General features: G+C 51.5%; 1 protein-coding gene across 1 annotated transcript in view; it reads left to right on the top strand.

Moving 5' to 3' along the window:
• The window catches only part of PAPPA2 (pappalysin 2), a 152,846-nt gene that overhangs the window by 44,227 nt on the left and 85,313 nt on the right, over positions 1 to 23,306 (top strand). Inside the window, exons 4-11 of the mRNA XM_075003321.1 lie at positions 2,889 to 3,182; positions 7,039 to 7,231; positions 10,136 to 10,257; positions 12,123 to 12,615; positions 15,339 to 15,467; positions 17,069 to 17,160; positions 17,531 to 17,724; positions 19,703 to 19,840. Coding sequence (XP_074859422.1) covers positions 2,889 to 3,182; positions 7,039 to 7,231; positions 10,136 to 10,257; positions 12,123 to 12,615; positions 15,339 to 15,467; positions 17,069 to 17,160; positions 17,531 to 17,724; positions 19,703 to 19,840 — 1,655 coding nt within the window. The remainder of the gene's footprint in view (positions 1 to 2,888; positions 3,183 to 7,038; positions 7,232 to 10,135; positions 10,258 to 12,122; positions 12,616 to 15,338; positions 15,468 to 17,068; positions 17,161 to 17,530; positions 17,725 to 19,702; positions 19,841 to 23,306) is intronic.

Consider the following 23,306-nt stretch of genomic DNA (forward strand, 5'->3'; position numbering starts at 1 on the left):
GTCAAGCGCTACCTGGCAATGAGTGGAGCACCGGGGACTGCCTGGTGCTTTGCCTCAGGAGTCAATGCATGAGGGAACACCTGTGGCAAACCCCAGCTTGATGGGTTATGCTCTTCCCTGGGGGGAAACCCCTCTGCAGTCTCCTGGCGGTTGGGTGATACTCCTTGGGCTCGCCCTCCACCCAGAATTCAAATATAAATAAATGGCGATGTACATCTCATAGAGCTGAAAAGGAGGCCATGGAGTCCAGTCCTCTTGGCAGGACCGAGCACCACCCCACCAGACATTTTTTTTTTTCCTTCCCCCCTGACCTATTTGCCCCAGGCCCCTAAATGGCCTCCTCAAGGATGGACCTTGCAATGGTGGATTTAGCAGGCCGGTGCTCAAACCACTGAGCTAGCCCTCCCCCCAGGGAGGGGGCGTCTTGTTTCTCTGGGATTCTGGCTGGGGCCAGCCTCCCTTTCCCCGCCGCACGCTGAGGGAGAGCCGGAGATGCCAGGCTCTCCTTTCCCTCTCTGCCACCCCTGGGGGGCGAAAAGAGGAGGGAAGAGGACACCCAAGGAGGCTGGCCTCGGTGAGCGCTCTGGCTCAGAACTGGTAACTGGCTGGCCTGATACGAGGGCATAAGGCCCGGTTTAGCCTGTGGGGCCCGTATTGATGCAAAGCCCTTTGTTGCGGTTACTGACCGCACCCTTCTCGCTGGCTGAGTGATCTCGAAGCTCCGACCATTCAGTTTGCCTCAGCACCCCCTCTCCTGCCCTCCCCAGCTGAGAGGTCTGGTTTCCAGAGACCAGCTGCCACGAGGTCACTGGCTCAGCTTCTCAGGGTAACTTTGAGGCACGGCGTTGCGGGACGTCTGTGGTCCCCCCCTCTCGCTTGCTGGGCTGAGGCTAAGGCACAGGCCTGAGCAGAAATCATGGCAACAACAAGACGCAAGTAGTTTACAGACCCCTGGGGGAACAGTGGGAAAAACACCCGGCAGGAGCAATGATGCTGCAGAGCAGTGCCAAATCCGTATGGGGCATTGAATGCATGTAAAGTGCCACGGCTCAGGTCTCTCTCCTGTGCCCTGCCTGGCGTCTCCTGCAGGCTGTCCTACTTCAGTCTGGTTCTAGTTGCTGAGCTTGATGTGGGACTGGGCGGGGGGAGCTGCAGGCCTGTGAGATACAGGCCGTTCAACTGGATCATCCCCTGGTCCCCTCTGGCTTTCAACTCGATGGCAGTTCGGGTTACTTTGGGTGTAAGGAGGGTAGAGTGAAGCCTGTGCCTCCGGCTCGTCACACCCGGATATACGTCGGGCACAGCTGTCCCCACAAGAAAATGTCTAAGTTTTGGCTTTTCTCTTCTCCCCACCCCCCTTCTCCTTTTTTGTAGCAAAATGGGGAAATAAGCAGGAAAGAGTGGAGGGAAGAAAAACTTGAGTTTTGTATAATTCCTTTTCTTTGGTTTAAAACCTGGAAAATGTCACAAGAACCCGAGATTTTTCTGCACAAGCTTTCACTGGGGTGGGGCAGGGAAGCAATTTTCCCTCAGACAATGTCCCCAGTGGGCAGCTGGGAGCCCGGGCTAGCACAGCTGTGGAACTGTGAGAGGAAGGAGGTGGCTGAGGGTCGGGGATGCCAGGTGTTGGAACAGGGCCTGGGGAATGCACACGCACACACACATACCTGAGCCGGGCTTGGCTCTGACCGGTGCTGTTAGCCCCGCGGTGGTTGTGAGCCTGAAAGCCACACAGAGCTTTTGAGAGAAGGAAACATTGGTCAAAGCAGGACATGTCTCATCAGGCTTCACTTTGGCATGTATTCACCTCTCGGCTAGTGACTCCTTTCTCCCTGCTGGGGGCTCAATAAGGGCACGTCTACACTTCCTGGGGGATCAACCCACTCAGGATTGATCTTCCAGGGCTTGATTTGGCATGGCTGGTGGGGCTGCCTGAAATGGAACTAGTGGGGTAACAGCAGAGTGTCTCCTCAGTGAGAGTGGCCAGTTAAGTCCTTCCTAGATAAGTTAATTCCAGCTACGCAATTGCCATAAGCTGGAATTATGTATCGAGGATCAGCTTTCAGGTTTAGTGTAGATCTGCCCTATATGATGAGGAATGGGTTGGTGTGTCTTCATTCTCGGCCTAGTCAACAGGTGACCATACTGAGCCCCATCGAGTTTCCAACTTTATCTGCAGAGAGACAAGGGACCATCAGGGCATGGACCAAAAGACCCTCTCACCATGTCTCTAGGGTTCTGCGTTAGGATCGAGCAGGGCTGCTCGTGTTTGTGTTGCTACAACCAGCAGGCGCCAGTGCATTTAGCCTCACGACTTTCGCCAGTGCAAAACCACCCCCGTTCAGAAAGAGAAACTTTCCAAAGCGTGCAAGTCAGGTGCACGAACCCCGTTGGCCATCCTTGGGACTCGTTCTCTTGTAAAGCCCTCCCCAAATGGGTTGTGCATTCCAGGCCCCATTCAGTTCTGGCATAAGCAGGCTCCCCTTCAGCCCCTTCTTTGGGTCTGCCCCGGGGTTTTAGTCTTTCTCCCGCCTTTAGGGAGCGGCCACGCCTGTCATGGGGAGAGCATTACACATCTCAACTGGGTGCAGCGGGTCAGAAAGGCATTGAGAGGGTACACACAATTGCAAAGGGCACTGATGGACACCACAGCAGAAATGCACTGAGCCAGGTGTTGCACTCTCAAAGGATCTGGCCCAGTGAAGTGCCTTCAAAGTGCCTTCAAATTTCACAAAAGTCTGTCTTGTGTCTGGCACCCGCCACCTTGTGTTGTGATAGCTCAGAAAACTGAGACATGAGTATTCGCTGGACTAAACCGTTAGCAGTTTGAGGTGGTCGTTTCCCTGCATCTTTCTCTTAATGATAGCAAAATGTGCTTGCAATTATAGGTGGCGTAGTCCTCAATCCAGCCTATTATGGAATGCCCGGTCACACCAACACCATGATCCATGAAGTCGGACATATCTTGGGACTCTACCATGTCTTTAAGGGAGTGAGCGAAAGGGAATCTTGTGATGATCCCTGCAGGGAAACAGTACCATCCATGGAGACCGGAGACCTCTGTGCCGACACAGCCCCTACCCCCAAAAGTAAACTCTGCCGAGATCCAGACCCGAGCAATGACACCTGTGGCCACACCCACTTCTCCGGAACGCCGTTCAACAACTACATGAGCTACACAGGTAACAGGAGGGAATTGTTATCGTATCCATGAGAAATTCAGCTTGTATTTCATTCCCATCTGAGTATGTTTGTGTTTCATTTTTTTTTTCACTCCCTGGGTATTTTCTTCCTTTCCGCAATTCCAGGCCCACCTACAACCTCAAGTGGATGAAAACAAGCACTGAGGCTATTCCAGTTGATACCAGCCCAGGATCTGCCCCCTGGTGTGTAGACATAACTCTACACACCTTTCTTCTTGGCCTTAGGGACTTTCTCCCTCTTAGTTTGGCTTGCTGTGGCTGACCAAAGCAGTACTGAGGCCACCATGTGCAAATCTAGGTGTCTACCTTTAGGCATTTAAATCCATATTTAAGCACCTAAGTGCTTGCCTGATTTAGGTAAGTAGTGTGGGTGGAAACCGGAGTTCCTGCTAAATTTTTTTCCATTTCTGGGTGGAATAAATTTTGTCTGCCAAGGCATGTGCGGATGTGCACCCCCAGTAGAAACATAGGCTGGTGGCTGTGGGTGTTCTGTTAATCAGCTGGGTGGCCCCTGAATCATAGAATCATAAAATCCTAGGGCTGGAAGGGACCTCAGGAGGTCATTGAGTCCAGCCCCCTGCCCAAAGTAGGATCAAACCGCACTAAATCATCCCAGCCAGGACTATGTCAAGCCGGGAGTTAGAAACCTCTAGGTATGGAGATTCCAGCACCTCTCTAGGCAATGCATTCCAGTGCTTCACCACCCTCCTGGGGAAGTAGTTTTTCCTAATATCCAACCTACTGCTCTCCTTCTGTAACTTCAGACCATTGCTCCTCGTTCTGCCATCTGACATCACGGTGAACAGTCTCTCTCCATCCTCTGTAGAGCTCCCCTTCAGGAAGTTGAAGGCTGCTGTTAAATCACCCCTCAGTCTTCTCTTCTGCAAACTAAATAAGCCCAAATCCCTCAGCCTCTCCTCATAGGTCATGTGCTCCAGCTCCCTAATCATTTTCATTGCCCTCCGATGAACCTGCTCCAGCACATTCACATCCTTTCTATACTGGGGGGCCCAAAACTGGACACAATACTCCAGATGTGGTCTCACCAGTGCCAAACAGAGGGGAAATACCACTTCTCTAGATCTGCTCAAAATGCTCCTCCTAACGCACCCCAATATGCCATGAGCCTTCTTGGCTACAAGGGCGCACTGTTTACTCATATCCAGCCTTTCGTCCACCACGCTCCCTAAGTCGCTTTCCCCTGTACTGCTACTTTAGCCAGTCGGTCCCCAGCCTGTAACAATGCTTGGGATTCTTCCACCCCAGGTACAGGACTGTACACTTCTCCTTGTTGAACTGCAACAGATTCCTTTTGGCCCGGTCCCTCTGGACCCTATGTCTGCCCTCCAGCGTATCTCTCCCGCTAGCTTAGTGTCATCCGCAAACTTGCTGAGGGTGCAACCCAGTCCCTCATCCTGCTCATCAATACAGATGTTGAGCAACGCCAGCCCCAGAACTGAGCCTTGGGTCACTCCACTTGAAACCGACTGCCAGCCAGATATTGAGCCATTGACCACTCCCCGTTGGGCCCGACGGTCAAGCCGGCTTTCTATCGACCTTACAGTCCATGGATCCAATCCAGACTTCCTTAACTTATGGGCAAGGATATTGTGGGAGACTGTATCAAAAGCTTTGCTGAAGTCAAGGTGCATCGCATCCCCTGAATTCCCCATGTCCACATCTCTCCCGGCCGGCTGGCCAAGCTCTCCACTTGCAGGGAACATTGGTAAGCTCTACCAGCCTCTGTAGCCGTTTGTCCGACCACCAACGCTAAAGGGAGCCCTGCTCTACAAGCCCACCTCTGCCCTGAGTTGCGAAGGTGCTGGCCCTCAGCGACAGCCTCTGACTTGGGCTGGCATTGCGAGCACCACAGTGAGAATCAGGCTGCCCTCTGCGAACCCCCTGGGAGAATTCTCCTCTCACCTCACGGCTCAGCAGGCGTTACCGCATTGCAATCAGGGGTGAAGAACTGGGGGGACGCGAGTGGAGGTCCAGGCCCTTGGAGTCGGCAGAGAACATTGTCGTCTCCTGGACATGACGACATCCTGTATGTGAGGCGCTGGAAACCTCCAAGCAGTGGTGAGTCAGTCCTTCCGCTCACCTTCTTTCCCTCGGACGCTGGGGAGCAGGTCACACTGTGGGGTTTTCTGCGGTGGCGGCAGGCTGCTTGGGCAGAAGGGCTCCCTGTAGCGTTGGTGGTGGGACGAACAGATACAGAGGCTGGTAGAGCTTCCTTTCTCTCCCTGTGGCCACCCCGCTTGGTGAGACTGTAAACGCTCCAGCATAGGGAAGGTCTCTCGCTAGGTCCCTGCACAGGGCCTAAAGCAATGGGGCCTTGATCCCCTCTGGGGCCGGTAGCGTCGACTGTGTTTCAGATGACGAATGATGAGAAAGGGCCATGAATTGTCACGCCACTTCGCCAGACCACCGGGCAGCCGAGCCAGCAATGATCCTCTCGCACTTTGAGGGCAGAACAAAAACATGGCAGCCTTGGGGCCGACATTCTCTCTCTGCGGAAAGCCAGGCTCCTGCGGCGGTGCGGGGGTGAGGGCTGCGTCCCTGCAGACTGGTGCTCGGGCCTGCACAGCAGTACATTGCACTGGTGTTTTGGGGTGTCGGCGAGCTGCCACAACCATCATCTGTCCTTCTGCTGACCCTGACGGAAACAGGCCAGACCCTAAAGCCCTGGCTGAGTTTTTGCTCTGTCGTAATGCCTCCAAATTCCTGTTGACTTACAGCTCTGAGCCAGTGGGGCTGACAGCCCCGCAGTGCTCCAGGCAAGGTGGTGGTGAGGCAGTGGCTCTGTGCTCTCCGACGTGGCGTGGCCTTGGGTGGAAGCGGCAGGACTGGAAGCAGCCTGCCTGGACTGCCCTGAGCACGCCTGTGGCGATGTAAAGGGCTCTGCTGATGCCACCACCACTGCTACAGTAGCAGCGATGGCCGGAGCCTCAGGCCCTTCTGAATATCAGGGCCCGGGCGCATTTATCTCCCATCAGCCAGCCTGGCCAGAGCCATGGCTTTGAGGAGCAAAGAGTCATTTGCGATACCTGGCTGGCACATATTAGGGTCAATAATAAGGTGCGCGCTCGTGCAGGCGCTAAGCGCAGGGCGATCCCAGCTCATGCTCCAGGAGATAAGCCGGTCGCCCCACAGGCTCCGGAAGGCGTAGGCTTCCCCTGCACCGGCCATGTCATTGCATGGGTGGTCGGTTTGCTTTAGGGGCTGCCTCGCCTCCCCCGGCAGCTTCAGGCCAGGCCGGGTGGTAGATGCAGGATCCCCCATCGGAGGAGGCATGGGGGGTGGGCCCAGCTGTCCGCTGGCAGCTCAGCGGCTCCGTGGAGGCCAGCTTGTTAGAGCTCCTTCCCCGCATGTGGCGGGGGAGCACGGGGAGGTGCCAGCTCTGCCCCGGATCACTAGTGGCGAGGCCCTTTCCATCCTCCACAAGGACCGATGAGGACGCTGGAGGGGCGTCCATTCAGTTTGTTTTCCCTAAAAGCACCTGGCGATGGGTTCCCGGTCCCCCGCCACATCCCCATGGCTTCATCCCCAGGTGGCTCACCGGCCACCCGCCCCATGTAAGCGACCCCGCGGGGCAGCCAGGGAACAGACGGCTGCTGAAGTGGTGCCACCTTGTGGCCACCAGGAGAAATAACACGAGAGCAATCGTGTTGGACAAGCCCAGGGGAATCTCTGTTCTCCTCTGGCCTTCCAGGACTGCCCTACGCCATGGCTATAGTTATTGATAAATACCGCTGACGGCCACCCCCGTAATGCCTTTCGCGTGGGGATCCCAGAACGTTCCACTAACGCGTCCTCTCCCTCTTTTTGCTCTCAGACGATGACTGCACGGACAGCTTCACCCCCAACCAAGTGGCTCGAATGCATTGCTACCTGGATCTGGTGTACCAACAGTGGAGTCACAGCAAGAAGCCCACTCCCATCCCCATGCCCCCCGTGGTCTCTGGGCAGAGCCAACACTCCCTCACCATCCACTGGCGGCCTCCCATCAGCGGTGTTCTCTACGAGAGGTAAGAGACACTGTCCCTGGGACGGTCCCTGCTCAGCTGGACGTGCCAGAAAAACGGCATAACCCCAAACACACCGGCATGGCCGATGGCCGCCTGCTTCTTCTGGCTCAGTTCGTCTGGGGGCCGGTTTCGTAGTCCTGCCTCTGAGCCATGTGTAAGCTGAGCACCTGCGCCGTTACCCAGGAGAAAATCAGGTGCCCCCCGGCCAATTAGCAGCGCGCCCGCAGCCAGTAGCCCCTGTTTCTCTCAGTGGTGCACGTCTGCCCACGCGTCGGTGGCCGTAACAAGATTTATTCCATCCATGGATGGAAAAAATTAGAGAGAGGGCTGCTCCTGACCTTGGCATGTAACCGGATCCCTAAACAACCGCCCGGGCTTGCTCCCGCTGGCCCTCGCCTGTCACAACTGATTTGTGTGTGTATCCCGAGGAGGAGTCATTTGGGACAGAACCAGGGAATTCCAGAAGTTAGCGAAGGTGTTGAAGATGAATTGGCAAAGCTTTGAAGCTTTGCCAAGTGGCAGACCCTACCTGTGCGTGTGTGTGGGGGTGGGGCGGGAATGAGTTCAGATCCCTTGTAGACGGAGGAATAAGGCACCCCTCTCTCCCCCCGTTGTGTCCAACAGAGCAGTACGTCTGGTTACTCGTATGCTGTGGTAGTGGCAGTCTGCATGGGGTTGTCCAGGGAGCGTCCTTCCTAGAAGAAATCCCACTCTGGGGAGCTTGGGGAGGGTGCCAAAGTGCCGTGTGCCAGCAGGAGGCCATGCCAAACGCAACACGAGAGTGCAATTATGGACTGAAAAATGAGCTCCGGTTAGCACTGACTGCAGAAGCTGCTGATTTCTGTGCTCCTGCGGTGAATGCATGGGCCCCGAAGCCAGAAGATCCGGCTTTGAATCTCTGCCTTGCAACGCAAGGCACGTCGGTAATCTTTTGAGTGAGGCCTCTCCATTCCTAGTGAGGCTCCTAAGGGAAAGGGCTTTGTGGGGGTGTTGAGCAGCCACATGCCTCTGGAACTGGGGGCCAGAGGGGCTTGTCCTTCTGGAAAGCAGCCCCCTTTTTGTGAGTGCTTGAGTAGGGTTGTAGCTGCCTAACATCATACACACCCAAGTTTGCAAATGTCGTCCCTGCTACATGTAAATATTTAAAGCCTCTGTGATCCTGAGCTGGGAAATGCTCAAGATGGACAGTGAGTTATTGCTCTGGCATAGGACTTGCGCTGGGTGTATTTTTAAAAATCACATGGGCCAGGGTCCTAAATGATGAAATCAGTGCAAAGCCATTGTGGCTGAAATGGATAGAGCCCAGCACTGGGATTCAGGGGAGCTGTCTGCTAGTCCAGGCTCTGTCACTACCTTCTGGGTGACCTAGGTCAAGTCATTTCCCCTCTCTGTGCTTCAGTCTTCCTTCCTGTAAAATGGGGGTAAGGATATTTATGTCCTGTCTAAAGCACTTTGAGACCTACTGATGAAATGCTGCATATAAGAAGTGGGCAGGATTCCTATAAATTCAGTCCTAGGTGACCACCCAGGAGAGACTCGGGTGCTGCCCAGCTGATTAGCAGAGCATCCACAGCCGGCAGCCTGTGTTTCCAAGGTGGTGCACATCCACACATGCCTCACGCACATAACAACAAAATTTATCCCGCCCAGGGATGGAAAAAATTGAAGGGAACACTGGAGTTAGTTAATAATAACCCTTTATCTATTATTGTCGTTGACCTCCTTGGGCTCTGAGGAACACTGTGTGTAATCTGTCCCATTCTGTAGTCACCCCCTGGTAAATGTTCCTCTAGACCTGACACTGACAGTAGCTAAGTCACTAGTCATCCAGGTTCAGCAAAGCCCCTCTTTCACCATGTCCATGTTTGATAGTATATAGACTAGCACGGCTTTCTCCCTGTTACTAGGAATCCTACTTTGTATGTCTCTAATAGCTCCCAGCCCTTTCCCCCTCAAAGCATTTTACAAATCTGGCCTTCCGCGTGCCGTTTCATTCAGAGAAAATCTACACCTGAGGACATTGGCCTAATTAGGAACTAATTTCTCCCTAGCTGCACCAAATGGCTCAGGTGCAGGGCTGTTCTTGTCTCTCAAATGCTATCTGAAGGAGGATCTGTCACCGGGGCAGGGGAGAGGGGCACAGACAGGTGTCTGAACCATCACATGGGCTGGCATCCTTAAAAGAACTGCCTGAGAAAGGTATGATTGAAAATCACTGCACACCAGTGTCCCTGTAAGCTGGGTGTTTGTCTGGCTGCTCAGGAGAAAGTCAAATGCCACTAGCTAAGTCTTTGTTTGTAGGGGTTCTGCACGTTCACACAGGACTTGGTGTACATAAAATTATTCTGCACATGGCTGGAAAAGATTAGCGGGACCATTGTGGCAGAGCATTCAGGACTAACCACCTGGCATGGTTTGTCACAGCCTTTTGGTGCAGGAAATACTCCCCGGTCCCACCTTAGCTCAGTGCTGGCACTTGAAATTAACACATCATGTATTTGTAGGATGAGGGCACCTGGCGGCCACAGCTGAGTGCACGACTCCACTTGTGCCAGGCTCTGGGCCTACACGTAGCATGGGATGTGCCCTGACCCAGGCTGCTTGCCAGCAAAATAGTCAAGGCAGGTTCCAGAGGTGCTATTCTCCCCAGTTTAGAGAGGGAAAACTGGCACAGAACATTGCCGCAACCTGTCCAGGATCACGCAGGGGATCAGTAGGCAAGCTGGGGATCCAGCCTTGCATGGTCACCTTCCCTCCCCAGCCTCTGCCAGAGCTGGCTGTGAGAACAAGTCGCTGACTCTTGTGGAGAGGGGCTCCGAGTGGCGAGAGTCCAGGCGTGATGAGAAATCAAACAGGGAAGGGAGGAAGTGTCTTCCTAATTCTCTCTCCCTCGCTGTCCTGCAGGGACCCCAGCAACCTCTGCGGAGACTGCGCTGAGGATGGGACTTTCAGCCAGTACGTCCATGAGGCCTCTTCCCCTCGGGTCTGTGACTCCTCTGGCTACTGGACCCCTGAGGAGGCTGTAGGTAAAGTGTCTCGTTCCCTCTCCATCCTCACCTCCCTCAGCAGAGGTGAAGTCATCTTATACCTCTGTTGGTCAGCTCCGTCTCCATTTAAATCTGCAAAATAAAAACTCTTTGGAGGAGTTTGCACAAGATAAAGCTCAGCTCCAGGAGTGTGTCCTGAAGACACCAGTGACTTTGGGGTGTAGGGAGCTCATCGGCGTTACAAACAGCTTCCCACGAAGGGGTTGGAGGCTCTGGACTTACGTCACCCAAAGAACAACTGAAGGATGGTGTGCCCAGATCTCGGGGTCTGACCCAAAGCCAATAAGAGCCTTCTGATGGACTTTGGTCCCGTCCTGGAGAAGGACATGCTCTGCCTGGGGTGTAGGGGAGAATCTCATGTCTTGGGTCATTTAGGTCCGGGCAGAGCCCTGGCAAACTTATTGCAGCCAACGGTCGTTCTCCAGCAATGGGATGACTAGATAAGTGAGACGGGGGAAGTGGGTTAGAGTATCGGAGGTTTTTCCAGGCACAGCTGAGAGGGTCTAATCAGGACAAATTGCTTTAAAACAGGGATACTTAGCGACCCAAGACTGGGGTCCTCCACGATAAGGCACCAAACCAGTCACACAGAGCACTTCTGTTCCCAAAATGGGCACAAAAAGTCACACAAGCAATTCCCTCAGACACTCCAGCTTCCCTTGTCCCGCAACTGGTATCCCTTGGTATCCAATCTCACCAAATCTGAACGGGTTCTTCCAGTCAGAAAGGACCAGCCACATTTCTAGATCAATGTACGCCTCAGATCTCACCCAACAGAGCTGTGCCCATCCTTTAGTATCTAAAATCTAAAGGTTCGTTAATAAAAGAAAGGAAGAAAGAAAACAGGGTGAGAATAAAATTGTTAAAGCAACCAACTTACGTATGCCAGTCACAAAATTCTTGATGCGGGCTTGCAGCAGGGTGGAATAAGCTGCTATCTTAAGTCTCTGACGTACCTCCTTTGTTAGGGTGGGTTAACCACCCTTCAAGGCTGAAGTTTATAGCAGAGATGCTCCTGAAGTGAGGAGCTGGATTGTGTTTACATAAGATTAAGGGGTGGAGGCTAGGGGTGTCCCTGTCTTGTGAGAACTCTTTGAGATTTTGCACATTTTTTCCCCTTCCCATATCAGGACAAAAAGTCAAAATTTGTATCATTTTCCTGCCCTGATAAACTAATAAAATATCCTGGTTTGAAATCATTTCCAAACATTTAGATTTGGGCCTTTTTCCTTTTTGAAACTTTTTTTAAAGTATCGTGAAGTTAAACTCCGAAACCAAAAAAGCTGTTTTTGCATTGAAAAACCTAAATGTAGTATTTCGCCAATGGAGAAGTGACCCTTTTGTCAAAACCCTTTTTCAACTTTTTATCGGGCGTGCAGTCCATGTGGCCTAGCCCGTCCCACAACACCGTTGGGTTTGGTTTCAACAAATCAGCCAAAAACATTCTGTTAAAAAATTCCTAGGTGTGTATGTTCAGGTGTATTGGTCCGTGCGGATGCAGGTGGTGAGAGAGGTAAACGTACGTGTGTGTTTGTGCCGTTTGGGATCGAAGGATGTATGCGTGAAAACACAAGTGTGTTCGATAGCTGCGTGCTCAGACATTTCAACTTGCAGTGTGTGTTGATACCTACGTGTGCATCTGATGGCATTGGTGTAGGTGCACCTGCGTATGTATTTGCATTTAAATGTGTTCCTTGTCTGGTTTGTGTGTCTGACATCATACATACGTCACACGCATACAATGTTCACATCTTCAAGTGTGCGTGGATGTACAGACGACCCTGATTGCTACTGGAAAAAATTGCCCTGCTCCTTACAGGGATCTATACTCTCCCCTTCTCTAGGTCCCCCAGACGTGGATCAGCCCTGTGAACCCAGCCTGCAGGCCTGGAGCCCAGAGCTCCACCTGTACCACATGAACATGACTGTTCCTTGCCCACACCCTCACGGTTGTATCCTGGAGCTGCGTTTCCTGCACCCTGTGTACCCGGAGTCTCTTGTACTATGGACCACCTACCTCTCCACAGACTTACCCGAGGCCTTGTCGGACATTGAAATCCTGATGGAGCACGGGGAGTCCATCCACCTGGGTCCCCTGGACACGTTCTGTGACGTCCCTCTCACCATTAGGCTCAACATCGACAAGAAAGTGTCTGGGGTGAAGGTCTACACCTTTGATGAGCGGATGGAGATTGATGCAGCTCTCCTCACCTCTATGCCCCAAAGCTCCCTTTGCTCCAGCTGCAAACCTGTGCGGTACAGGATCCTCCGGGACCCCCCGTTTGCTAGCGGCTCCCACATAAAGATGTTGCACGTGCACCGAACGTTCACCGACACGTGAGTAGCAGCACTGGTCCACCGAATGCTGTGTGCAGGTCTAGTTCTCCCGGGTCTTCTTGCTGCTGCATTTGGAATGGATGATGGCTTTTAGGGTTCAACCTCTCAGCTTCTGGCTTTGGGTGTGTGCACCCATGCCACAGACCCATATGTTCTAGTGGGTTGACCGTGTTGATGTCCAGAATGTTTTATTGATGCTTGCATATCTTTAGAGGCGGGCTATCACCAAAACCACCTGTTCAAATGCTACCAGGCTGGGGACATGGGAAATTGTCTGTCTTGCTGGCCAAATTCACATGCTGCTTTCAAATAGCCCTATACCTGAGGTGGTTCAAAGCCCAGGTCTGGATCTAGATCTGAAAGGTGTCATCTTTCCATCTATCTGTTCATGTCCAGGCCAACCCAGGCAAATTTCATGGAGGTTCTGCGAATTGTCTCCCCCAACTCCTTCCTTCTGTTGGCCCCCACCAGCCCTCACACACACCAGGTTGTCCTTCTTCCCCTTGTAAAAAGCAGGATACTGTGTCCAGAGTATCATTACACACTGGGTGCAGATTTCAGAAACTACTTAAGAACTTAAATCACATTTTCAGAAGTGACTTAGCCTAGTTCTCATTGAACATCAATAGCTATTAAGTGCTCTTGAAAATGGTACCCGTTAATTCTTTTGCATGTTCTGACTGTATTCCTTGTGCCAGTGTCTGCCTCCCTACACTGGAAGTGTATTTAGGGCAGGGTTTTCAGCATTAGCTGAGCCCTGCTCCCAGAACCAGATGTTATTCACCCAAGAGTTCTGAAGTACTAATTGTGGCACGTAACTTACTGTTGAAACTAGCCTCTGCACCAGATCACTGGAGGATAGCTAGTGTAACACCATTTTTTTTTTTAAATAAAGGCTCAACAGGCACACCTGGAAATCCCAGGCCAGCTAACAACTTCAGTTGCAGGCAAATTGATTGTGGGCTGTGGACCCACTTCTGTTCTGGGAAGGCTACAATCTGAATAAGTGGGTCTGTCCCACGAAAGCTCATCACCTAATACAATATTTTGTTAGTCTTTAAAGTGCTGCAGGACTGCTTTTTTGTTTTGCTAGAATGCAGCCTAACACGACTGTCTCTGTCACTATTCACCATGACTTGTAATGAACTTCAGGTTCCACATGTTCTGTTTTTACCGAGCATGATTTCAATACGGTCCCTGAATTATATCAAAACAAAAAGCAGTCAAGTAGCATTTGTCAAGTAGCATTATATCAGGGTGGCTTTTTTGTTTGCATGCTTGTTCAGACTAATTTTAGTTTCCCTGGTTCTCTTGTACCCGTTTACAGCACGCCCCACTGGACCCGTCTTTCATAGCGTTTGTTATGGGTCATCGTATTATTTACTCCATTTTGCTCTCCTCTGCACACCTGAGCTATGATTCGGGTATACTTTTCAGTCCCATTATGAGAACCCTTCCTACCTTAAGAGTGATCCGTAGGACCATTTATCTTTCCATTCTGCAACTTACTAGAAGATTTACCCAGAACTGCTCATGTCCTGAACTCAATTAATTCTTGTTTTTCTTCATTGAAATCGTTGCTCTGGGGTTGGGTTGTGGATGAGGGCTGCCTAGAGGAGAAGGAACTACCCCAGCCCTCTCTCATTGCAGCAGCTTGGGGCCAGGTGAGAAGCACCTCTCTGTGGCCACTGCAGCTCCAGCAGGCATAGCAGGGGAGGGGTTCATGTCCCCTATCTGGGGCACGTCCAAGTTCGGCTGACCCCTACAGCCACCACCAGCTGGAGTGAGGAAACTGCACGTTCCCCTCTCTCCCTGGCAAAGGGGAATGGCCAACCATGTTTCTGTATTAGTCGAGTGTGGTGGGAGGAGCTTCAGCCCCATGTCGCCCAGAGGGTGGGCAGGTTGGGGTTTGGGCAGTCCTGGAGTGGGGAGCGAGGGTTGCCCCAAGCCAGCCCCTTTCACCTACCTGGGGAGTCTGTCTCTTTTCTGTATGGCTTTCAGAGTAGCGGTCCCATTTCAGGCACATCCCATTTTCCTGGCACAATGAGACCCTGACCTTGCTTTGAGTTGTGGTAAGAGGAAGCTGGCTACGGAATGTGGTGGTCCCAGCTCTTATCATTTAGGAGCAGCTCTTGAACAGACAGACGAACTCTCTCTCAAATACAATAAACCCTTGAAATACCTGATTTTGAGTCTGCATTTCACTCGCAGTAACGTGAGTTAAGTGCAACTCAAAATCCCGCTCCCCGCAGCCCTGGCTCAACCCACCTGGCCCCTGCACAGCCCTGATTCACACCTCCCTCCGCCCCCTGGTCTTGGTTCAAACCCCCCCACCCCCCACGGCCCAGCTCACCACCCCCACGCCTGGCTCTGGCTCAACCCTCTCCCAGCCCCGGTTCAGCCCCACCCAGCCCTGGGTCAAACCCTCCGTGTATGGCCCTGGCTCAGCTCCATCCCGCTCCCTCCTGCAGCCTTAACCCACCCCAGGCTTAACCTTCCTCAACTGCATGCCCAGCCCCACTTACCTTTCAAAGAAGCCGTCCCCCAACTTATGTGAAATTCAAGTCATGCGAGGGTGTGTGGGAGCACAATCCTCCCATAACTCGAGGGACTGCTGTATGCAGTAGATAGCCCTCCCCTTTGCCTCTATGGAATCCCCTGCAAGTGGCCACATGGTCTGTGTTCTCCCCCGCTGTTTGTTTCATTCTTTTCTGTTTCTGCAGTGAAGTCACTCCAGGCCAGGTGTACCGGTACCAAGTGCAAGCTGTGGCTGGGGCAGCTGCAGGAGAACCCTCCCCAGCCTTGATCCATACCCACGGAGCACGTTACTGCGGTGATGGACAAGTGACCACGTAAGTGCCAAATTCTGCCTGTGTCTGGGAGATGGTTTCAAAGATGAAGTAGGTGAGATCCAAAGGCAAACAGGAGGTCAGATCCCTTGCTCCTGATGCTGGATTTCTGCCAACATAACTCTGTTCTGGTCAGCAATGCTAAACCATCGCGGAGGACTGAAGGCTCAAACGCAAAGTGTTCTGCAAAACCGAATGCGTCGGAGCGGGTAAAGCTGGGCCTTGCAAGACGCCAAGTTTGGATCTGGAATCAGATCTGAAAGTCAGTGTGTGGTTGGACCAATGCTTAGGCCGGGACCAATCCCTATAAAGTTTCATAGACTTTACAACGCCAAAAGGAGCATTCTCATCATTTAGTCTGACCCTCTGAATAGCCCAAGCCAGAGAACTTCACCCAATGATTCTGCATTGTGCCCAGGAACTTGTGGTTCTGCTACAGCAGGTCTTCTACCATGATATCCACTCTTGATTTAAAGAGCTGGAACAATGGGAAGCTTAACTCACTGGTAGAAATCTGGGTCGTGTTTCTCGTTGGAAGTTTTCTGACTTTCTACTTGATTGTTGGCTGGTGGAAAAGCTTTTTTAAGTTGTTAGTGCCCCCAGCAGTGTTGTGAAACCCAATACAAAGCCATTGTGCTGAGTGCTTGAGACCCAATGGAGAAACTGGCTAAACATAGGGGTCCAGATCCTCAGCGGGTGTAATTCAGCATGGCTTGATTGACTTCACTGCTGAGTTGCTCCCTTTAAGGGTCTGGCCATGACAGAGGGAAGGACTGCCCTAGTTACAGTGCTTGAGCTGAGTGATATCGAAAACACTAACGTAGAAAACAAGCCCCGTAAACACGAGGAAAGCAGTGGAAAATCAGTACATGCTTGTAATGTGTCTGATCTAAAGCATGGTGGAGAATACAGCTTAGGAAGTCTGTTTAGTGAACCCTTTTAAACCGTGGTGAAAGAGTAGTGAGTCGAAGTCAAGAGAACTGAGGGACAAGATTGTGGATCGTTGTATCAGAAGCTGTGAAACAAAGTTTTGTGACCGTTTGAAGTTTTGAGCGTAAAGGTGCGTGCATGCACGCATTTGAATAGACACACGAGAATGAACCTGAATTCAGCTAAGCAGGGAGTTTTCCCTATGTTGTCTCCAGACCAGCTTCTTGCCACACAGCAAAAGAGGCTGCTTGTGAGAATTGCTTGTGATTTTTCTCGTGAAATATAGGCCGTGGCTATTGCTTTTTTTCCTCTCACTCATTTGCATTCAACCTGATCCCTTACCCCCCCTGGACCTGTCCAACTCTTAGTGGAGAAACTGGCTGTTCTTCACATCTGGTATCACCGATCTCTGACTCTTCTCCTCTGACACAGGCTTGGTAGCTGCTCTTCCTGCCACCCTGATGTCCCCATGGAAGAAGTTGGTGGGGTGGGACCTCTTTTCTCCCACTCTGGCTTTCCCAGCTGCTTCCTCATTTGACAAGAGTTTGATTCTTCTTCCCCCGGCCCCCAATAGCTGGCAACCTCTGAAATCCAACTTGATGGCTATCCTTAAGCACAGAGGGTGTTCTCGTGTGGTGGGGCAGCATTAACATTTCTCACCATCGGTCTGTTAGGAGTTTGGAAGAGGAGTGTGATGATGGAGACCTGCGGGATGGAGATGGCTGTTCTGGGAAGTGCAAGAGGGAAAAAGGCTTCAACTGTGTTGGTGAGTCATGCCCTAAGTCAGCCAATTCCTTCCCTCTTTGGCCATACCCTAGTGCTTGGACAGAGCTACACGCTTTATGGGCTGCGGTGGCCACCAGTGTCCCTCTCCCCAACATCATCTCTGCAGGTGGGTTGGGTGACTGGATAGCACAGGTGGAAAAAGTAGGTCAGAGGTGGAAGGTGATAGGCCTCTATCTAAGAAAAAGCCTCCAAAATGGGGACCAGCCCTAGAAAATCGGGACGTCTGGTCACCGTAGCAGTGGGATACCCTGTCCTCCGAGACCCTCTTCAGGGATCTGTCCCCAGCAAGCCCCCATAAGTGCTGGGAGGAATCGGGCTCCTAAATATTAGCCTTTGGCCTCTCGCTGCAGGAGAGCCAAGCCTGTGTTACGTCCATGAGGGAGACGGAGTGTGTGAACCCTTCGAAAGGACAAGCAGCATCCTGGACTGTGGCCTCTACACACCCGAAGGGTACATGGATCAGTGGGCAGCCCAGGCTTACACCTCCCACCAGGATGAGAAGTTATGTCCCGTTTCCATGGTGACTGGAGAGCCTGTTGTGAAGGTGAGGCCTGGTGTTTTCTTGCACCAGGGAAGGCCTAACCCTGATGGGATCTCCATGGGGTTCTTTCCTTTCCTGTCTCTCCTGATGGAGCACCTATTCCAAAGGGTTTTGTGACTCGGTCCTCCCAGCAGAGCAGCTTTCACACTGTTTAACAAACCCTCTGCACTGTTACTCCTTGTGGGGCGGGAGTCTGGATCTGAAGACCTCGGGAGGCCCCTTCCAGTTCTAGGACTTTACGACTCACCGCCACAAGGATGTATTGAGGCCAGACGCTTTACAAAGGAACCCAAAAGGATGTGTCGAAAAGGACCAGGCCTTCTAATTTCCCCCCTGCTTGCAGTCAGCCAGAGGCTTTGGGGTCACCCTGTTAAGACTAGGAAGCATGTCTCTGTTACACCAGGTCTGATGAGAAACTATGGCCCTAGTCCAGCAAAGCACCTAAGTACATGCATGACTTTAAGCCCATGAGTTTTTCCTCTGAAGATGTGAAAACTTGCACAGGCTTAAATGCTTATAGGATCAGGGTGTGAAATGATATAACCCCTCACGCTTCAGGGCTTATACCCAGCAATTAGCGTCTGAGCCAAAGTCCTTGAAGTTAGTGGGCATCTTTCTATCAATTTCAATGGGCCTGGAAGAGCCTTTTCCCAGACATATTTGTGATTACTTCTCACTGCATTGTCATCTGATACATTGGGGGTGGTCTGTGTCAAAGGCAGAATGCAGGTTTAGATGGACCTGGTGCGGTCTGAAAACTCCTATGGCTCTGTGCTCCATCCTCTTAAATAACACTTTATTGCCTTGGTTTGTAAAGTAAGCTTTTGGGATGCTGACCCTCTCTGCACATGCCACTCTTCCTCAGTGAGGCCCACGGGAGTGGGGTTCTGCAGACCTGCGTTCTGTTCCTACCTCATCTGCTGGGGGACCTTGGTCAAGTCATGTCACAGCTCCGTGCCTCAGTTTCCCTATCTCTGCCTAAAGAGCAGCCCTCTTTTGGAAAGTGCTTCGCAATCAGTTGGTGAACAGTGCTCCTGCCATGTATTGTTATATCTGTCTATATGGTGCTTTGTACTTCTTTGGTGCAATCATAATCGTCATCATTCGAGTAAATGATTGAGATAGATTTGTAAAATTGTATCAGTATTTCTTACCAAGAGGTTAAGAAAGGGGAAAAGGCTCACAGAGAAAAAGACAAATAACACAGTCACTGGTGCACACTCTTTTCTGGCCAGTCCTGGGACAGTAGGCAGTCTTGAGACCCCAAGTCTCTGTTTCAGAGGAATCAAAATTTCAAGGCCAAGTTTTCACCTGGTGTAAATCAGTATGGGTCACAGGACCATGCTGGTTTGTGCCAGGTGAGGATTTGACCTTGAATATTCGTTATTTGGAATGTTGTTTCTTCTGAACTTCTGTGCCATAGGATACATCTATACTTACCAGAAGATCAATCCAATCATGCTGGATATTTCAGGGTTTGATTTAGCGTGTCTAGTGAGGATGCGCTAAATTGAACCATCGGGGCTCGACTGTCTACCCTGGTATTCATCATTCTTGCAAGGAATAAGGAAGGTCAATGGGAGAGTTTCTCCCGTCAACCTTCCCCTCTGTGAGGGCAGCCTGGTAAGTCGACCTTAGATACATCGACCCTAGCTATGCAATTGTTGTAGCTGGAATTGCTTATCTAGGATTGACTTTCAGGTCTAGTGTAGATCTCCCCTGAGTATCAGCTGATGTAAACTGAGATCCCTGTGCTGAAATCAGTGAACTTGTCTGCAGTCTTTCCCTCAATCCCCAGGTACCCTGAAATATTCTTTATTCCAGCAGGTAACTTCAGTCATCTCTCCCCTTCAGCTCTGGTTAACACTGCATTGCCTCTGGCCTAGTGAGCATCTTGGAGGCTGGTAGTTCTCTCCCTCTCTTTTTCCTTTCTCTCCCATGCTCAACACTGCTGCTGGGGTTGAAAATCTCTCCTTTCCAGGTGTGCAGATCCCATCTTGAAGATATGCCAGAGCATCACTCCCTTGCTGCTTGGTTCCCCTGCACTGCCAGCCACAATGAGGCTCAAGCTGCTGAAGAGGAGAAAACATCCTTGGATGATGGGAGAGTTTGGCTCAAAGTAAGTAGTTCTGGGTATGTGGGCCTGGGAGGGGTAGAGCTTTCCTATCCTTGTCCCACCCACGCTGTCAGGGGAGAAGCCAGTGGCTGACCAGTGCTTAACAATGCATTAAGCCTTCCAAGCACCTTAACAAAAGGTAATTATAGACAATCTAGGACTGGAAAGGGCAACGTGCCCCAAATAAACTGTATGGAAAGAGCGAAGACAAGTAACAGCCTCCCAGTAATAGAAGGCAGCAGCCGCATAAAATTAAACAGTGGTTACAACTGGAAAATCAGCACTGTACGAACTGTGTCTCCCTAATGGATGGATCAGCTCCGTGTGTCACTTCTGTCGTGTCCACCTCCTGTGACTAAGCCCCTGGTTTTACTCTCCCTGGGGCCGTTGAGACCGTTGCGGATGTGGGACAGAAAGGCCCTGACCGAATCCTCTGGACAATGTCTGTAGGTAGGGCTGGGAATTCCAGGCCGGCCTTCTCGTCTCCTAACACACAAGCTGGGGGGCGTGGCAGCACCCCTGGCTTGATGTGGTATCCATCATATACAGGGTTTGCAGTTTGGTTCGGTGGCTCTCAGCACCCCTGCTATACAAACTGTTCCAGCCCTCCCGCTTTCCAGGAGAGACTGCCTCTAAGGCCTTGGGACCACAGTGTACCATGTACGGTCATTCACACCAATGCAACATGCCTGAAAACTGAGGGAAAGCAGAACAGCGGCCCTGAGGCAAGGGTGAGGGCAGAGGTGCCCTTGAAGACTAACAGTCAAATCTCAAATAATCCCTCTTGGAATTTGCCTCTTGCCATTTTTCACTGAGCTCCCCTGCCCCAGAGGTGCCTATGCTGTTAGCAAGCTATTAGGAGCAGGGGCTTTTCATCTCCTGAGCACCATTGCCCACTTCTGTCTCAGACAGTTACCGCTGCAGTGGTCCACCCCTGGGCAGCCTCCAGGTTGAATTGCTGACACAGTCTTTTATACTCGTAGGGATGAAACCCACCCTACACCAGCCAGTCACTGAACCTGCAGTTGCTATGACCCGTCTGCAGAACACCTGGCTGTAGTGGATGCGTTTGTGACACAGCTGAGGGACAGCTCTTTGATTACTCCAGGACAGGAAGAGGGGAAAGAAACCATGTTATGTCCTTTCTGGCCCTAATACCCCCATATCCTTAATGTTCTCTGGCTCTACAGAGAATTCTACCTGCGTTCTTTTCTCTTTCTCTGTCTCTCTGAGATCTTCCTGTTGTGTTCCCCCACAGGCTGATGACAGGACAAATGCCCTGTTTCTTCCTTTCTCACAAGAAAGAGGGAAGTCCCCCTCTTTGCACTACCTTGGTGCAGGCTCACTAACCACTTCTCACCAGAAACCATGTTCCATTTCCATCCCCCCTGCGTGTTTATGTGGAAGACTTTCATTACCGGCTCCACACACACTTTTCAGGTGTGCTAGTATTTTCTGCCCATACTATTATTTATGGGCCGGTACTCGATGTGCCCAGGTTCCTTCTTTTATACTGTTTGCCTGCGTGCTTACGGATTAGGCTGGGAAGGAAGTTACTTTTTCACACTCACATAGGAAAGAACCCTCTTGCTTACAAATATAGGTGTTTACACACACCTTCCAGTAACACTTCCACGGGGCTCCCCTTACAGGACCATTTGGATGCTCTGTGTCACAAGCTTTAAAGGAGCAATCACATCGCTCATTTGGGACGTGCTTCCCATTGTACGGAACAAAGCATTTTCAACTGAAATGGGTGTGACCATCTGTTGAAGAATGACCTAGCAAGCCTCCTCCAGGGCACCTCAGCATGGCTGGTATCTAGATGAGTAATTGTGATTTACACAGCCTTTTCATCAAATGGCAAGACTTGGTCACAGATGAGGAGCTTTGGAACACAGCAAGACAGGAACCACCTGATATTCAAATCAAGAGAAGAAAGTGGGGATGACTAGGTCACACTCTTGGAAAACCATCCTCCAGCGTAGTTGGTGAAGCTCTCAATGGCACCCACAAGGAAAACGCAAACGAGGAAGACCTTGGACAATGTGGAGAAGATCTACTGAGATTGAGGGACAATGAATAGGATATGCCTGAGATCAGCTTGAAGTTTTGCCCTGAGACAGAGTGAAGTGGAGGAGACTTGTAGGTGACCTATGCTCCACCTGGAGTACAACAAAGAGGAAGCCGTGCTAGTCTATACACTATCAAAACAAAAAGCAGTCAAGTAGCACTTTAAAAACTAACAAAATGGTTTATTAGGTGAGCTTTCGTGGGACAGACCGTGGGTCTGTCCCACGAGAGGGCACCTAATAAACCATTTTGCTAGTCTTTAAAGTGCTACTTGACTGCTTTTTGTTTTGCTGGAGTACAACAGTTTGAGTCCAGTCACTTTCTACTGGTAGTGCTTTTCTTCTCTGTTTCCTGCACATCCGAATCAGGAAAGATTTGGAGTCGTGTCGAACCATAACCATCCAGAAATTAAACAAAGAGAAAAAAGTTAAAACATATCCAAGTGTAGCTCGACGCGTAATAAGAAAAAGGCAGCGCAAGCAGGGAATATTTAGTGAGATAAGCCAGATCCTGCTGTTCTACCTCAAAGATTTTACCAAGCGCCTGCATGGGCAAACACTGGGGAAGGATGGACCCAAGGAGGTTCCCCTAGATTTGTACAGCCCTTTTAAGAGCTGGCTTTGAGTGAACAGGAGCTGTTGCCGTTCGCGCCATCTGAGGATCACGTTAGGCTGGGAGGGGTGCTCCATACTGCAGAACTTACCCAAACCGCCAAAGCTTGCTGGCCACGCAGGCCTGGAACTTGCCATGGTAACGTGAATTGCGCTGCCCATGCGACTGGCCTTCACGGTGTTCTAGAGCTTCCAATTCTGGCCCAGACTCAATGGGGAAATACAACAGCAGCGATAGTAACGGGGGTGGAGGGGAAACATTCCTGGGAAATTACCTGGCCTCGCTGATGGCTGAGTTGGAATTTGGGACGAAGGCGGAAAAAGCTGTTTCCTCTGCCTGCCTTTGCCCTGTGCCTGTGCTAACTCTTTGCAGGCCCCGTGAGTGGCCAGGAAGCCGAAATCCCTGTTCTGTGTGCTGAGCCTCCAGGGAGATCCTGGGCTATTCTTCATGAGGCAATGCTCAAGATGCACCCACCCCATGACTGGCCCCAGGCAGCAGAGGCAGGGTTTGAGGAGCCCATACAGTGGGCTCTCACTGTGTCCCAGAAAGCATCTCTCCCGTAGCGATGGGGTGAAGCCAGCCTAGGCAAAAGGAGAACAGGGCCAGAGCACCCCCAGTTATTGGGCTCCACCCTTCATCCTTCCTCTATGGCTGAGGGCTGCAGAGGAGCTGCAGGCTCTTGGAGACGGTATTCAGTGGACAGGGCATTGGCGCCAGGACTCTGGTGCGCCTGGGTTCTGGAGCTGCCCTGCCACCTCGGGTAAGCCGCTTTGCTTCTCTCTAC

The sequence above is a fragment of the Carettochelys insculpta genome, chromosome 9, assembly GCF_033958435.1.
Source record: "Carettochelys insculpta isolate YL-2023 chromosome 9, ASM3395843v1, whole genome shotgun sequence".
NCBI classification, from domain to species: Eukaryota; Metazoa; Chordata; order Testudines; family Carettochelyidae; genus Carettochelys; species Carettochelys insculpta.